The 17,173-nt window shown below is 33.0% G+C and overlaps 2 protein-coding genes across 5 annotated transcripts in view; one reads left to right on the top strand and one right to left on the bottom strand.

Moving 5' to 3' along the window:
* The window catches only part of LOC129921184 (chondroitin sulfate N-acetylgalactosaminyltransferase 2), a 180,383-nt gene that overhangs the window by 35,058 nt on the left and 128,152 nt on the right, over window positions 1-17,173 (bottom strand). The gene's annotated exons all lie outside the window — the stretch shown is intronic.
* Window positions 7,150-17,173, top strand: part of LOC129921192 (synaptobrevin) — a 44,006-nt gene continuing 33,982 nt past the window's right edge. Inside the window, exons 1-2 of one of the 4 annotated variants that reach the window (XR_008773468.1) lie at window positions 7,150-7,295; window positions 12,588-12,665. Coding sequence is in view for 3 of the 4 variants with exons in the window: in XM_056002922.1 (XP_055858897.1) it covers window positions 12,613-12,665 (53 nt within the window). In the remaining variant the exon portion in view is untranslated. Of the gene's footprint in view, window positions 7,296-12,586; window positions 12,666-17,173 lie in introns of all 4 variants that reach the window. The other 3 variants (XM_056002922.1, XM_056002923.1, XM_056002921.1) reach the window with 3 other exon arrangements.

Below are 17,173 nucleotides of genomic sequence, written 5' to 3'. Positions count from 1 at the left end.
GCGATACATATATGTACAAATTTTCATTTCGATATGATAATTGGAAGTAGGCTAAAATTGATTTGGAGTCTTTCGACCCCTCGATGCACCTCCCCAGGGTCCGGACCAATAAAATATTGTGTAGTCATCTGCGATACATATATGTACAAATTTTCATTTCGATACGATAATTGGAAGTAGGCTAAAATTGATTTGGGTCTTTCGATCCCTCAATGCACCTCCCCAGGCTCCGGACCAATAAAATATTGTGTAGTCACCTGCGATACATATAAGTACAAAATTTCTTTTCGATACTGTAACTAGAAGTAGGCTAAAATTGATTTGGGTCTTTCGATCCCTCAATGCACCTCCCCAGGCTCCGGACCAATAAAATATTGTGTAGTCACCTGCGATACATATAAGTACAAAATTTCTTTTCGATACTGTAACTAGAAGTAGGCTAAAATTGATTTGGGTCTTTCGACCCCTCAATGCACCTCCCCAGGGTACTGACCATTAAAATATTGTGTAGTCATCTGCGATACATATATGTACAAATTTTCATTTCGATACGATAATTGGAAGTAGGCTAAAATTGATTTGGGTCTTTCGATCCCTCAATGCACCTCCCCAGGCTCCGGACCAATAAAATATTGTGTAGTCACCTGCGATACATATAAGTACAAAATTTCTTTTCGATACTGTAACTAGAAGTAGGCTAAAATTGATTTGGGTCTTTCGATCCCTCAATGCACCTCCCCAGGCTCCGGACCAATAAAATATTGTGTAGTCACCTGCGATACATATAAGTACAAAATTTCTTTTCGATACTGTAACTAGAAGTAGGCTAAAATTGATTTGGGTCATTCGACCCCTCAATGCACCTTCCCAGGGTCCGGAGCATTAAAATATGGTATAGTCATCTGATCTGGATTTATGTACAAAGTTTCATTTCGATACGATAATTGGAAGTAGGCTAAAATTCATTTGGGATGTTTCGACGTCACTTTTGCAAAGAGTGACGCACATCGCTTTTCAAAAAACTGACGCGCGTCACTTTTTCAAGAACTGACGGGCGTCACTTTTTGAGAAATTGACGCGGGCGTCATTTTTTGAGAAAATGACGCTGGCGCCATTTTTTGAGCAAATGACGCGGGCGTCATTTTATGAGAAAATGACGCAGGCGTCATTTTGTGATAAATTGACGCGGGCGTCATTTTATGAGAAAATGACGCGGGCGTCATTTTATGAGAAAATGACGCAGGCGTCATTTTGTGATAAATTGACGCGGGCGTCATTTTATGAGAAAATGACGCGGGCGTCATTTTATAAAAAAATGACGCAGGCGTCATTTTTTGAGCAAATGACGCGGGCGTCATTTTATGAGAAAATGACGCAGGCGTCATTTTGTGATAAATTGACGCGGGCGTCATTTTATGAGAAAATGACGCGGGCGTCATTTTATAAGAAAATGACGCAGGCGTCATTTTTTGAGCAAATGACGCGGGCGTCATTTTATGAGAAAATGACGCAGGCGTCATTTTGTGATAAATTGACGCGGGCGTCATTTTATGAGAAAATGACGCGGGCGTCATTTTATGAGAAAATGACGCGGGCGTCATTTTATAAGAAAATGACGCAGGCGTCATTTTTTGAGCAAATGACGCGGACGTCATTTTATGAGAAAATGACGCAGGCGTCATTTTGTGATAAATTGACGCGGGCGTCATTTTATGAGAAAATGACGCGGGCGTCATTTTATAAGAAAATGACGCAGGCGTCATTTTTTGAGCAAATGACGCGGGCGTCATTTTATGAGAAAATGACGCAGGCGTCATTTTTTGAGCAAATGACGCGGGCGTCATTTTATGAGAAAATGACGCAGGCGTCACTTTATGAGAAAATGACGCGGGCGTCATTTTTTGAGCAAATGACGCGGGCGTCATTTTATGAGAAAATGACTCAGGCTTCATTTTGTGATAAATTGACGCGGGCGTCATTTTATGAGAAAATGACGCGGGCGTCATTTTATAAGAAAATGACGCAGGCGTCATTTTTTGAGCAAATGACGCGGGCGTCATTTTATGAGAAAATGACGCAGGCGTCATTTTGTGATAAATTGACGCGGGCGTCATTTTATGAGAAAATGACGCGGGCGTCATTTTATGAGAAAATGACGCGGGCGTCATTTTATAAGAAAATGACGCAGGCGTCATTTTTTGAGCAAATGACGCGGACGTCATTTTATGAGAAAATGACGCAGGCGTCATTTTTTGAGCAAATGACGCGGGCGTCATTTTATGAGAAAATGACGCAGGCGTCACTTTATGAGAAAATGACGCGGGCGTCATTTTTTTAGCAAATGACGCGGGCGTCATTTTATGAGAAAATGACGCGGGCGTCATTTTTTGAGCAAATGACGCGCTCGTCATTTTATGAGAAAATGACGCGGGCGTCAATTTATGAGAAAATGACGCGGGCGTCATTTTATAAGAAAATGACGCAGGCGTCATTTTTTGAGCAAATGACGCGGGCGTCATTTTATGAGAAAATGACGCGAACGTCATTTTATGAGAAAATGACGCGGGCGTCAATTTATGAGAAAATGACGCGGGCGTCATTTTATAAGAAAATGACGCGGGCGTCATTTTATGAGAAAATGACGCAGGCGTCATTTTATGAGCAAATGACGCGGGCGTCATTTTATGAGAAAATGACGCGGGCGTCATTTTATGAGAAAATGACGCGAACGTCATTTTATGAGAAAATGAGGCGTCATTTTATGAGAAAATGACGCAGGCGTCATTTTTTGAGCGTCATTTTCTTATAAAATGACGCCCGCGTCATTTTCTTATAAAATGACGCTCGCGTCATTTGCTCAAAAAATGACGCCTGCGTCATTTGCTCAAAAAATGACGCCTGCGTCATTTGCTCAAAAAATGACGCCCGCGTCATTTTCTTATAAAATGACGCCCGCGTCAATTTATCATAAAATTACGCCTGCGTCATTTTCTCATAAAATGACGCCTGCGTCATTTTCTTATAAAATGACGCTCGCGTCAATTTATCATAAAATGACGCCCGCGTCATTTGCTCAAAAAATGACGCCCGCGTCATTTTCTTATAAAATGACGCCCGCGTCAATTTATCATAAAATGACGCCTGCGTCATTTGCTCAAAAAATGACGCCCGCGTCATTTTCTCATAAAATGACGCTCGCGTCAATTTCTTATAAAATGACGCTCGCGTCAATTTATCATAAAATGACGCCCGCGTCAATTTATCATAAAATGACGCCCGCGTCATTTGCTCAAAAAATGACGCCTGCGTCATTTTCTCATAAAATGACGCCTGCGTCATTTTCTTATAAAATGACGCTCGCGTCAATTTATCACAAAATGACGCCCGCGTCATTTTCTCATAAAATAACGCCCGCGTCATTTTCTCATCACAAAATGACGCCCGCGTCAATTTATCATAAAATGACGCCCGCTTCATTTTCTCATAAAATGACGCCCGTCAGTTTTTGAAAAGTGACGCGCGTCAGTTTTTTGAAAAGCGATGTGCGTCACTCTTTGCAAAAGTGACGTCGAAACATCCCAAATGAATTTTAGCCTACTTCCAATTATCGTATCGAAATGAAACTTTGTACATATATCCAGCTCAGATGACTATACCATATTTTATTGGTCCGGACCCTGGGGAGGTGCATAGAGGGGTCAAAACACCCCTAATCAATCTTAGCCTTCTTCCAATTATCGTATCGAAATGAAAATTTGTTCAAATATGTAGCTCAGATGACTTCACAATATTTTGGCTGTCCGGACCCTGGGGAGGTGCATTGAAGGGTCGAAAGACGCCAAATCAATTTTAGCCTACTTCTAGTTACAGTATCGAAATGAAACTTTGTACTTATATGTATCGCAGATGACTACACAATATTTTATTGGTCCGGAATCAGGGGAGGTGCATTGAGGGGTCGAAAGACTCCAAATCAATTTTAGCCTACTTCCAATTATCGCATCGAAATGAAAATTTGTACATATATGTATCGCAGATGACTACACAATATTTTATTGGTCCGGACCCTGGGGAGGTGCATTGAGAGGTCGAAAGACTCCAAATCAATTTTAGCCTACTTTCAATTATCGTATCGAAATGAAAATTTGTACATATATGTGTCGCAGATGACTACACAATATTTTATTGGTCCGGACCCTGGGGAGGTGCATTGAGGGGTCGAAAGACTCCAAATCAATTTTATCCTACTTCCAATTATCGTATCGAAATGAAAATTTGTACATATATGTATCGCAGATGACTACACAATATTTTACTGGTCCGGACCCTGGGGAGGTGCATTGAGGGGTCGAAAGACTCCAAATCAATTTTAGCCTACTTCCAATTATCGTATCGAAATGAAAATTTGTACATATATGTATCGCAGATGACTACACAATATTTTATTGGTCCGGACCCTGGGGAGGTGCATTGAGGGGTCGAAAGACTCCAAATCAATTTTAGCCTACTTCCAATTATCGTATCGAAATGAAAATTTGTACATATATGTATCGCAGATGACTACACAATATTTTACTGCTCCGGACCCTGGGGAGGTGCATTGAAGGGTCGAAAGACGCCAAATCAATTTTAGCCTACTTCTAGTCACAGTATCGAAATGAAACTTTGTACTTATATGTATCGCAGATGACTACACAATATTTTATTGGTCCGGACCCTGGGGAGGTGCATTGAGGGGTCGAAAGACCCAAAATCAATTTTAGCCTACTTCCAATTATCGTATCGAAATGAAAATTTGTACATATTTGTGCCCTTAATTTAAAAGTGGACTAAGTCACTCCTAAAAATGCCCTCAAATCTAGCCTTAAAATAATTCTAATTTAAGGGGTAAAGTTTATTTGAAAGCGAAATTGCAGTTAATAAATTTCTTTATTTCTCCTCTAGTGATTTCATAAAAGAAATATAATTAAATCGTTATAAGAAAATTGTTTTTTAAGTTTTTCTTTAAACAATGCAAAAAGTGACTTAGTCCACTTTCATAATCATGGGCCCATATGTATCGCAGATGACTACACAATATTTTAGTTGTCCGGACCCTGGGGAGGGGCATTGGAGGGTCAAAACTTGCCAAATCAATTTTAGCCGACTTAGAATTATAGGGGAGAGTGGGACACATTTGAAGAATTTTTGCTTTCGCAACTTCTTGAACGAAATACATATGTTCGTTTTCTTGATCTATAAAGTTTACTAACAATAAACATTAACATTGAACTTCGATTTCAAATAACATTTGGATAGTTAGACGAAATATTGATATATGTAAAATTTTGATGTTTAACCAATATAACTCTTATGTTCAAAAGTGGGGCAGGTTTGAACATGGAAGGTGCACTTTTGCACAGAAGTATTACTTTCGTTGTAATGAATAGATAAAACATAGCTTTTTATTAATTTTTTACTAAGAACATACACATACTCAAAATTGATTATTATATCATATTCAAGAAACCAAAAAATAATAAAAACTCAGAAAAAAATAACCTTAAAATTTAAAATATAGTTATTTCACATTTATTAGTTGAAAAGAAAAACAAGAAAAATTAATTTAAAACATAACTTCGAAAAATGATATTCATATTCATACCTTTTATGCTTCCAAGAGTAAAATAGATTTATTTTGTGATCAACCTATTTTTCTAGACATTAAATGCAAATGTTAACAAAGCGGATGTTCTTTATATACCAGGAGCGTTAATTGGTGTAGGCAGCTTGCAGGGGCGTACACACCTTTGGGGCAAGCGGGGCGGTGCCATGCCAGGGCCTCGACTGGAAACAATGCAGAGTTGGCAACTTAAAGATAAGTTATTTGACATGAATTACTTCGGATACAAGAGAGACAAATTATATTGGTAGCCAGTCACATACCTCAGGGATCGCAAAAAAATAAATCAGTTTTTTGAAAAAAAAATACCTATATATTATTTGCCACAAAAAGTGTTGCGTAAATAATCTTAGCGACCAACAAATGATACATCAGGGGTCCCATAAAAAAAAGTAGGCTGTATACCTACGTACTTTTTTATTTGTTCTTATTTTCTATATAATTTGTTCTTTTTCTATATCAACTCAACGTACGCCTCTGGCAGCTTGACTTTAATTTTTATACCACGTAATCGAGTTCTCATCGAAATCAGTCTAGTAGAACTTGAAGGATTCAGGCATTTTTTGTTTAATCTTCAATAATGTTATACCTAGGTACTTTCCAAATAAAAATCAATGTATCCTCTCACCCATCACAGCTCAGCTCAGCTCACTTTACTTTAGCTCACCCAACAGCTCAGCTCAACCATCAGCTCAGCTGACTTTCAACTCAGCTCAAATGAGCTGAGCTATGGTACATAGCTCAAAAGTCAGCTAGCTCAAAATTTGAGCTGAGCTGTGAGCTGAGCTCAGCTCACTTTTGAGCTTTGTAGCAACTCTGCAAGTTCCATATTGCTACTACTAGTGCTGAAGCACACACAATTCTCATAAAATAACCATATCGCACATTTTATGCTCAATTCATTTAGTTTCGTTAAGCGTATACCGTACGTTCTGAACCGCACAACATGTGTAAATTTCACAGAATAAATTGAAAACTACATGGACGCAAGGAGGATGAAAGAATTAATTTATTGCTCACTTGATAAAAATGTAAAAAAACGATGTGTGGATTAATTAATTTAATAATAGAAATTAAAAATATCAAATGAAATTCATTTACATATACTGAATGAGAAGTATAACTTCAGTCGCGTGTACATGTGTACACACACTCTTTTTTTTTTTGACTTTGTTTGTGTTTTGATGTAGTTCTAACTTAAGCCCTTATAAAGTTTGTTATAAGATGCTGTATATAAATTAATTAAAAAAAGATTTTACTAATTTGTATTTTATCATTATTATTTTTTTTTTTTACCATTCATTACTTTTTCTTCGGATTGTAAAAATAAAACCGATCCTGCATCTACTACACCGAATTATATTGATCTACTACATTAATCAAACACAATCCATTTTCTACGAACACATCCCCAAAATCAAAACGTCATTTTCTCAACGAACAGACGAACTTAACGAAAAAATTCTGACAATTCTCCCCTCAAAATGATCGAAAAAATTTCCAACAATTTTTTTTATTCTCGCAGTTAAAAACGTCGTCGTTCTTTATTTTTGTCTCAAGAATTCAACTTATTTTTTGTTTAATTATTTCTAATTTCTTTATAATTTTGTTTGCTTATTAATTCCCATAAAACGTAAGTAAATAACTTTTTTTTTAATGTATATGTAATACGCCCAACAAAATCCCAACCAAAATAAAAAATATCCACAAAGCAACAAGTTTTCATTTTTGTACCTATCACTCTCAAGCACAGTTATAAGCTAATTCATTTGTTGGCTATGAAATGATTCATGATTCATTCCAAAGCAAAATATCCAATTCAACCAAATAATGCCATCATCGTAGTACAAATAAAGCAAATAAAGAATTTTGTGTTATTTTTTTTTTCATTCTTCCGGAAGAAAAGAAAAACATGAAAAATCTCTCGGGGTTCCACTTTGGTTTAAAATCTCCATATGGATGGACTTGGGAGTATAAAATTCCACCGCCAATTAAGTTTCTTTTAATTTGCCTCTTCTATAAATAAGTTGCTTGAGTTTTTTCAATAAATTTCCATTTATTTATTATTTGCCAATTGAATGAATGTGAATCTTTCATTGACTTGTTGTATTATTTACTTTCTGTGAGGTAAATGATAGTCCTTCACTTCCCTCGTCTCTGTTCTCTGTATATCGTCTTTTGGCGATCTCTAGTGAATTCCATTTGGACATGATGACGTCGATTTTTGCGATTCTAGTTGGAATATTCATGTTTTTTTTGTTGTTGTTTTTGTTTTGTTGTTCCACAACAACAACGCCTTATCATGTTCATGATGACTCTCATTCTCATTGAAATAAAAGTCCGTAGGTGTTCTGCTGATAATGTTTGGCACTGGGCTAGTGATAGAGTCGATTGTGGAAGTACAGTCATTCCCTTAGCGACCCTAAACAATAACCCCGAACCACGATTAAATGCTAATTAATCTCTAGAGTGGCAGCGCGGGGTCAATATCATTTACTAACGCCCTTTTGAACGTTAATTTTCATAGCAAAGTTCATTTGTGATTAATAGTGGAGTAACTAAAGCAAATTATTAGGGAACCCGGCCGAACAGCTCTGATTTTGACGATTTTTTTTTCAAACGTAGGTGATTAAAAATACTTTAAAGTCTATAGATTAAAAATTGCCGATGTTGCCGTATTGTTTTTTTAAATTAACATTAAAATTTTTTTGAACAAAACCATTTTTTTGCTTAAAATTCAAAAAACAAATGATAGCAAAAGATTCTCTAGGTAATTTAAGGAAAAAAATATAAGGGAGTAGAGAACAATCTTTCATCATTTAAGCGATAAATGCAATTTTTTCACAATCTGACTTCAAACACAAAAAAAATATTTTGAAAACAACGGCAACACCTACAATATTTTAAAATATATTTTCAAAAAGCCAGAAGCTAATACTTATCTCTTAAATTTAAATCCACTAAATTTAATTAAGAGTTTTTGAAAAAATGGTCCTCAAACTCAGAATTAAACAAAAAAAATGTTATTAAAAAAATTTAAAAATAACTTTTTTCCAAACTTTTTCTGATAAAATATGAATTTATTTTACAAAAATGTTTGGCCATAAATATTATCAGTTGAATTCCGAAGCAGAAAAGGTAATATATATCACACTTTTGAAAAAAAAAAAAAAAATTAAAATTCCTTCAATTTCAATGGGTTTTTTTTTTGTTTTTTGATAAAAACTGAATTTTTGCATCGAAATAATTAATTTTCTCAAAGACTTTGGTAAATAAGAACTTTAAATTTTTGCTATTTAACTTTCAACAGTAAGGGTTATTAAATAAATAAAAAATAATTTTATGTTTAGATGTTGAACTTTGAAAAAAAAAAAATAAGATACATTTTTTTTCAAAACTTTTATTAAAAAAAGTTCTTCGAAAAAGAAATACTTTTTAATTTTTTTCATAAACCGTAATACATACTGACATTTCATTTTATAATTTCAAATCATAATAATAAATGCGGCGAAAATTTGAAAATAAATGCATTTTATATTACGAAAAAGTTTAAAAAACGACATCTTAAAATTTTTTCAATAATTTTTTTTTTTTCAAAAATCTGAGTTCAGATACCATTCTTTCAAAAGCCCTTAATAATTATTATAATTTTAATTTTAATAAATATGACTAGACTTCTAACCTTTTAAAAATGTATATTTAAATATTGTAGGTGTTGCCGTTGTGTTCAAATATTTGTTTTTGTGTTTGAAGTCAATTAATAAGAAAATTGCATCTATCGCTTGAACGATAGAAGATTGTCCCTCACTCCTTTATATTTTGTATCCTTGAATTTCCTAGACAATCTTTTGGCATCAGTTAATTTATGAAATTTAAGAAAAATTTTTGAAAAAAAAATTTATTTTGTTCACAAAAATCTTTAATTAAATTTAAAAAATCAAAACGGCAACACCGGCAATTTTTAATCTATAGACTTTAAAGTATTTTTAATTACCGACGTTTGAAAAAAAAGATCATCAAAATCTAAGCTGTTCGGCCGGGTTCCCTAATATTGCCAATTTTTGAGCTTCAGTTACTCCACTATAAGCTTTGTCTTTTAAATATTTTTATTATAACTGTTTTTCTTCAAAAATCTTAAGTTGAACCCAACGTATTTGGTATATCTCATGCTCATTTGCGTTTAATAGCAAATCTCAAAAAGCTCGTAACCAATCGCTTTCAAATTTTGGCATAACGTTCTGTTAAGAATTTCACCTCCTAATGTCGTTTTCTATGGACGAGATTCAGAATGAGATTTTTGAATCTGACAGCTGAAAGGGGGGAGGGGGGGGGGATGAAGAGGGGAAAAAGTGGAAAAATCTCAGATTTCATGAGGCTTGAGATTAAAAAAAAAATTAATCTGAGATTCAAAATTCTGAATCTGGATTTTTATCAAGATTCATGCATACATACACGCACTCCTCTGTTTGACATTTGTCTTAACATTTGTTGTTGTTTTATTTTAAAAAGGTTGTTTTTTACGCACAGATTTCGTACACAATTACAAAACTACATTTAATATTCTATTTACAGTGGAAAATTTGAGATTTGTAATCGCAGTTTTTTCAACATCAACTTTGAAACTCAATTTCTCATCAATAAATTTGGTTAGCCAAGGAATAAATGCATTTTGGGAATTAGCAACAATCCGTTATGGATAAGAAAAGAAAAAAAGTCATCAGTTTTTTTACGTCTAGTTATATGGGATCGATCCACTGTGCGTCGGGAAATTAAAATACTTTAAAGCCTATAGGTTAAAAATTGCCGATGTTGCCGTATTTTTTTTTCTTAAATTTAATTGAAGATTTTTGTGAACAAAAAAATTTTGATTTTGGAAAATTTTCCTTAAATTTTCTTGAATTAAATGGTACCAAAAAATTGTCTAGGTATTTTCAGGAAAAAATATATATAGGAGTGAGGGACAATCTTCTATCTCAGCTTCAAAAACCGCTCATGAGAATTTTTTTCGCTTAATGAATTTGTACTTGACTAAAACCACTGAATAACAGTAATGAATCTTTTTTCTAATGAATTTAGGTATAAATAAAGTATTTTGGATTTGTAGGTATACACTGAAAAAAAAAAATAGTGAATTCTGATATTTTTCAATATCAATAAATATTTGATAGTTAAAATGTCACGGTTTAATTAATAATAAAATATAAATTTGTCAAAAAAAAATTTTTTTAATTAAAACAGTCAATAATTTTCACAAAACTAGGTTCACATAAAAGACGATAAAAGCTAGACGGGCACTAACGGGCAGACATTTTTTTTTTGTTTTTGCTTTTTGACATCTTCCTCTTTATTATGATACCAAAAATGTTACCGAATAACACCGAATGATATCACAAAAGGTCCATTAAAAAAGCAGAAAAATAAAAAAAAAACTGACTTTCTACTTACATTTAAAATAAATTCATTTTACAATAAATTAAAGCTTTAAATGCAATGAATATATTTTTTAAATAAAGAACACGCCTGCAGCTGAAACTTCCATAACAAGAATTTTATTTAAACAATAAGAAAAAAAAATCTATTATTACCGATGTAATTTTTCACACTAAAAAACTGAACCACATTAAAAGATTACAATTAATGACTTTCAACTGATGCTGTGGCTTAGTGCATGCATAAAAACAAAAACAAAATTACGGGACATTATTCCTAGGGTATTTAAGAGTAACCAAACAAAAAAACATCACTTCTCAACTCCAAATTTTGCAAAAAAGTTAAATGAACGGGCGTTGGAGGTGAATACCCCTATGTGCATCGCTTAAGCGATAGATACAATTTTCTCACAAATTGACTTCAAACACAAAAAAAAAAATTGATCAAAACGGCAACACTTACAACAACATTTAGTTATTTATTTTTGAAAAGCTAGAAGCTTATTTATATTTTTGCAATTAAAATTAAATAATTTGATTAATTAATTCTACTAGTTTTTGTGGGCTATATATTTAAGACTTTTTATTTATATTTATTAAATAGAGTCCTCAAAAAGGGTTTATCCATACCCGAAACGTTGGCACTAATTGAAATAAGAACTAACTTAAGAAAAGACCTATAGCCCACAATAACTAGAATTAATTTTACTAAAAAGGTCACGTTAGAAGGAATATTTTTTTTTTAATTTTTCTTAATAAAATGCATTAATTTTTCCAAATTTCTTAGCTATACATATTTTATTGTTAACTGAAATCAGAAAGTAAATTTCAATACATATGTCTAACAGTTTGTAAAAAAAAAAATAAAAAGTGTTTCATTTTCAAAGAACTTTTCTTAAGAGAAGTTTTCAAAAAAGAAAGTAACTTATTTCTTTTTCAAAGTTCATTATTTTGATAAAAAGTCCAATGAAATTTAAGTAATTTTTATTTATTTATTTTTTTTTTTTCAAAACTGTAATATTTATTGTATTACCTTTTCCTCTCCTGAATTCAACTAACAATTCATATTTTATGACGAAAAAGTTAAAAAAGAGTCATTTAAATTTTTTTAATACATTTTTTTTTTTCAAAATTCTGAGTTTAATAACCACTTTTTCAAAAACCATTCATTTAATTTATTTGAATTAAATTTAACAGATAGGAATGAGCTTCTATCTTTTTAAAAAATGTATTTTAATACTGTACGTGATGCCGTTGTGTTAAATTTTTTTTTTTGTGATTTTTAACCTTTAGATGTTAAAGCATTTTTAATTACCAACGTTTGAAAAAAAAGATCAAAAGATCATCAAAATTGGAGCTGTTCGGCCGGGTTCCCTAATAAATAATTTGCTTTAGTTAGTACACTATCATAGCAAAGTTCATTTGTGATTCATAATTTTATGATTTTGCTGTTATTTCCCTTTTATTTAATTTTGTTTTTTTATTTTATTTTCAGTTTTTTTTTATTTCATTCGTTGAAAGATGGAAAATAAACAAAATGATGGACCATGGGGTTTCTCCTCATCCTCATCTGAGTAAGTTTTCTTTTTTTTTACTTTATTTTATTTATTTCCGCGAATAAATTAAATCTTCCTTTCCCTTCCTTAACTTTTTCTTAACTTGAAATATTCTTTTCGAGTGCATTTGCACTCAAATAAAGAAAGTGTCAAGTTGAAATGAAACACCTTAAAAGATTTCGAGGACAAAGAAACAAAACTTTTTCGTTCGTTCTTCACTGTTGACGAGTTTGAGTTGACGATCTATTGTTGTTTGGCTTAGTTGTTATCTAGCATAGAGAAGTAAAATGGCTGATTTGTTGTTTGGCTTTTAAGAAAAAAAAAGGCTTGCAAAATTGTTCTTATCAAACTAGAATTTTATTATCATTTACGACGAGTTGTTGACTGGTTATGTTGTTTCTTTTCTTTTTTTATTTTATTTATTTTTTGTTTCGATTTCAACTTTTGAGTCAGCAATCTTGAGCTGAGAGGTGTTTTTATTTTTTGGTTTACAGAAAAAAAAAAAAAAACAATGAAATTACTGAGAATTCAGATGAGAATTGTTAGAAACTTAATCATTAATTAATTGTTTATTGTTTACTGTTTACATCAAAATTAATATTAATTCAATAATTAATTGTTTATAATCAAAGCAAGTACCCTAGCTGAGTGCAATTTGTTGTAATAATAATAACCACAGAAATAGAATTCAAGTTGAAATGAATACTACAAAATTCATGTGGATATTAGTTTTCGGTAGTCTTTCTGAGAACTTGTTTGTTGATTAATTTTAAATTTGATATAATTAGAAGCGTTGTTGCAATTAAATAGGAATGCAGGGATCAAGAGAAGTCAGCACATTTGCTGAGCGGTTGGGATATATTCCTCATTTAAATTGCGACGGCTGAGGTGGTATAGTGAAAAATGAAAGTATAAGCAAAAGTATAGAATCAATTCCTTTGGCCTTTTAAAAAGAAAATTTGGCAAGGTCAAAGTACTACACACACGACTGAGGCTCTTCGGTCGTGCCCTATTGTAGACTTAGCGGTCTACTGCACTCCTATTTTTAAAAATTGAATGGTCAGCTTCCCGAGAACTGACTGAAAAGAGGGCATTGTGACGAGAGTCTTCGGCATGTCCATTTTTACTAATGGCTCAAAATATTAAAATCCTTTCGGCTACCTAATTTTGATGGTGTTCGATAAACCTAAATTTGACTACAATGCCTCTTTCAAGCCCGATTCCAAATTTTTGGGAAGTTGACCAAAGGAGGCAAGTTACGTTCACGGATAAATCCAGTCCACAATAGTAGTAATACAAGTGATTTTATTGATACTTTGATACAAAATACAAATACAACATTTTTATTTTTTTAGTTTGTAACATAGGTTCACATATTATGTGAACCTAGCATTGGCATTTATTGCCAACATCCGAAAAAAAAAAAATAGTCCAGAACATCTCTGCCAAAAAACAATAGCAATTGCAAAGTATCGAGATGACCTGGCGAGCGGTTCGTCGAACGATATTTTGGCAAAACTGAGGCTTATGGGGGAGGATTTATTATTATATCGGCTAGCTGATTTTTGTGGCTAGATTCATCTTAGGATCTGTACATCGCCGATTTTCTGGTGTTGCTTATGTTAGGTTTGTTGAACAAAAATTCGATCTAATTTACTATTACGCTGCATATAACTCTGCGCGGGAAACTTCCAAATTGCTAACCGCTAGGATCTGTAGCTTTTACAAAGTAGATATTCATGTAAAAAATCAAATTTGTTAGGAGCCGACCCAGAGACATTCCAATGCCTGTAAGGCTTATGAACTCCCCAGAGACTGAACATAGCACGTTTATGCATTAAGAATATACTATTTTCTTAATCTAAAATTATGTCATATGAAGATACCTAGACGAAATTAATAAATATGTAATACCATAAAAAACAGACAAAGCGAATCAGTCAGCTTTAACCGAAACAGTGTTTTTACTAAATTCCTAATAATCTTGTACTTTCCTATAAATGACAAAACGCTTCTCTTTGTTTTCTATCTTTTGCTTACTTAAGATTGTTTTGTGGTCAGCTGATTTAAAAGCCAGGAACCAAACGACCCGTTTGGACGGTTTTTAAAACAAATTCTTATGGGCGCCCACACGAACAACTATAAAAAGAATTTTAAAAAATGGCTAAACGGGGCGGGCGTTTAGAGGGTGAAGTGGGCCTTAAAGTAAGCGGTGAAGTCAGATCGTTTTGATCCCTGTCACTGTAGTTATTATAATCAGAAAAAGAAGAAAAAAAAGTTGTGCCATGAAGTCTCTCACCATTTTTTGTTTGTAATGTTTCAAATCAAACGCAAAAAAAAGCAAGATACAGTAGTTTTGAGTTGCAATAAAAGCCCATAAACTGTAGATAATTACTATCATTGTAAATTGTAATCGTTAGATAATGGAAAACAATTAAAAGCCTTACAAAAAAATTAAGGTAATTCCAGATTGTTATCATAATTTAGAATTATTAAAAACAAACTCCAGACACAAAAAAAAATATAATAAACTCCCTCGATGACCGGAAGCAATTTAACAAAACAACATTCCAACATACCCAACTTCCTTAACGATAAAGTAGAGATCATCCTCTTGAATTTTTGTATTTTAATTTAATTATGTGAAGTGTGTTGTATACAGTACACACAACAGACACCACACACCAAAGAGGCATTAGATTCAAGTGCACTTAAAAACACACTGATACATGATACAAATGGCATCCTTGTGGGAAACCTTTAAAAGTGATGAGGCAATGAACTCTCCTCTCTCTCAGTCCTTTATTTTTTTTTTAGAATTAAAGCTCCAGTATAAAACACACACTCATCCTCCTTTCTGTGTGTGTTTATTTACATAATAAAAAAAAAACATATTCATTGCGTGCAGGGGCACAGAACAAGGAGTATAACGTAACAAACTGAACCGGAGCGGAGGTTAAGGAAAACTGAATGCGCATGAAAATGAGATGTTAATGCCAATGAGGATGGGTGTAATGTGGAAAGAAGCTTCCTTTTGATATAATAAACAAAAACAAACAAAAAAAAAAAAAACAAAAGAATTAAAAAAAAAACTAAAATTTCCTTCCTGCACAACGAAACGACACACAAAGCAACACAACAGCAAAGCACAGTTTATAGTGTAAGTAGATGTTTTTCAATTACATACTTGAACTCGAAACGTGAGTAAGGATAAAACTAATGCAATTATATTGTTGGTTAGAGAGACACAGAATGAGGCAAGGAGCGAGTTCGAGTTCCTTGCGGTGGTGTTGTGTCACTTGTGGGCTTACGGAAACATAAACTTTGAAAAAAGGTTTTTCTTTTTTTTATATGCAAATAATTGAACACCATAAACATTTGAAACAGGCTATCATAATAATGAAAGGTTATACTTATACGAGTATACTCGTACTTTGTTGTTATTTTGTATTTTATTTTTGAAAGTTGTTTTAAAGTTTCGTTTAATGAGTAAGTTTCGTCGTTAAAAAGTATAGCTTTTGTACAGGAAAGTAAAGTTGAATCAGATTTGTATGCTTCGTTATGAAGGTTCTAAACTTTTATCCTGCATTATCTTTATTTTTCTATTTAACTTTTCTGTTTTTATGGTCTTAACTGAGAATTTACAGCTCTCCCATTTTATGATTGCACATTAGTTGTTATGTTTATGTGTACTTTTTAACATTTAGAAAATAATTAGGTAGGTTCTTTTGAAAACCTTATAAAATTTACTTGAAATATGTTTTAAAAAATGAAAAAATCAAAAGATATCAACCTTCATCGACATTTGGTGATTATATTAGCTTGATATTAAGGGATCTATGAAATACCGTATTATTTCTTACTCAGGTAGACCAGCGCGATATTAAGGAGACTGATTCTTCTCTAATTGAAGCCATTTAGAGGATCTCATTTCTTAAAGATCGGGCAGACAGTGCTGAAGTTCCATTCTGCATACATGCTTACATACAGTTAAGCAGCTTTATTGGACTTAAGTTTCAATATGACATCCTTCACTTCTCCCAGGTGTGGGAATAAAAAATGTTGATTTTCAGGGTCAACGTTGAATAATGCAATCTGCATTTAAGTTGAGTTTGTTTCATTATCGCAATTATATTGGTTGCAGAAGTGAACTCTCGAAATTCTCAGCATCATTTGCAACTCAACTACGATGTTTAGGTAAAAAATTACACAATCCCACACAAAAAAAAAGAAAGTTTTGACCTGTGGGTCCGACTAAGCTAAGTTTTTTGGGTCGCTGGAACCGACATCGAAGTCCATTTTGCCCCATCACGTCAGGTTTTCGAGATAACCTCAAAAAAGATGTTCGAAGCAGGTTGTCTGTGAACTCTTTTTGTGTTTATCTAAAAAACTTGACGTGATTGAGTAAAATGGATTTCGGTTTCAGGTACCCAAAAAACATATGATTAGCATAGTCGCACCCCCAGCAGGTCAGAACTTTTATTTTTTTTGTGTGGCTGTGTTATTAAATATGGAATATTATTGAA

The sequence above is a fragment of the Episyrphus balteatus genome, chromosome 1, assembly GCF_945859705.1.
Source record: "Episyrphus balteatus chromosome 1, idEpiBalt1.1, whole genome shotgun sequence".
Classification (NCBI taxonomy): Eukaryota; Metazoa; Arthropoda; class Insecta; order Diptera; family Syrphidae; genus Episyrphus; species Episyrphus balteatus.
This window is presented reverse-complemented; position numbering and strand designations above follow the sequence as displayed.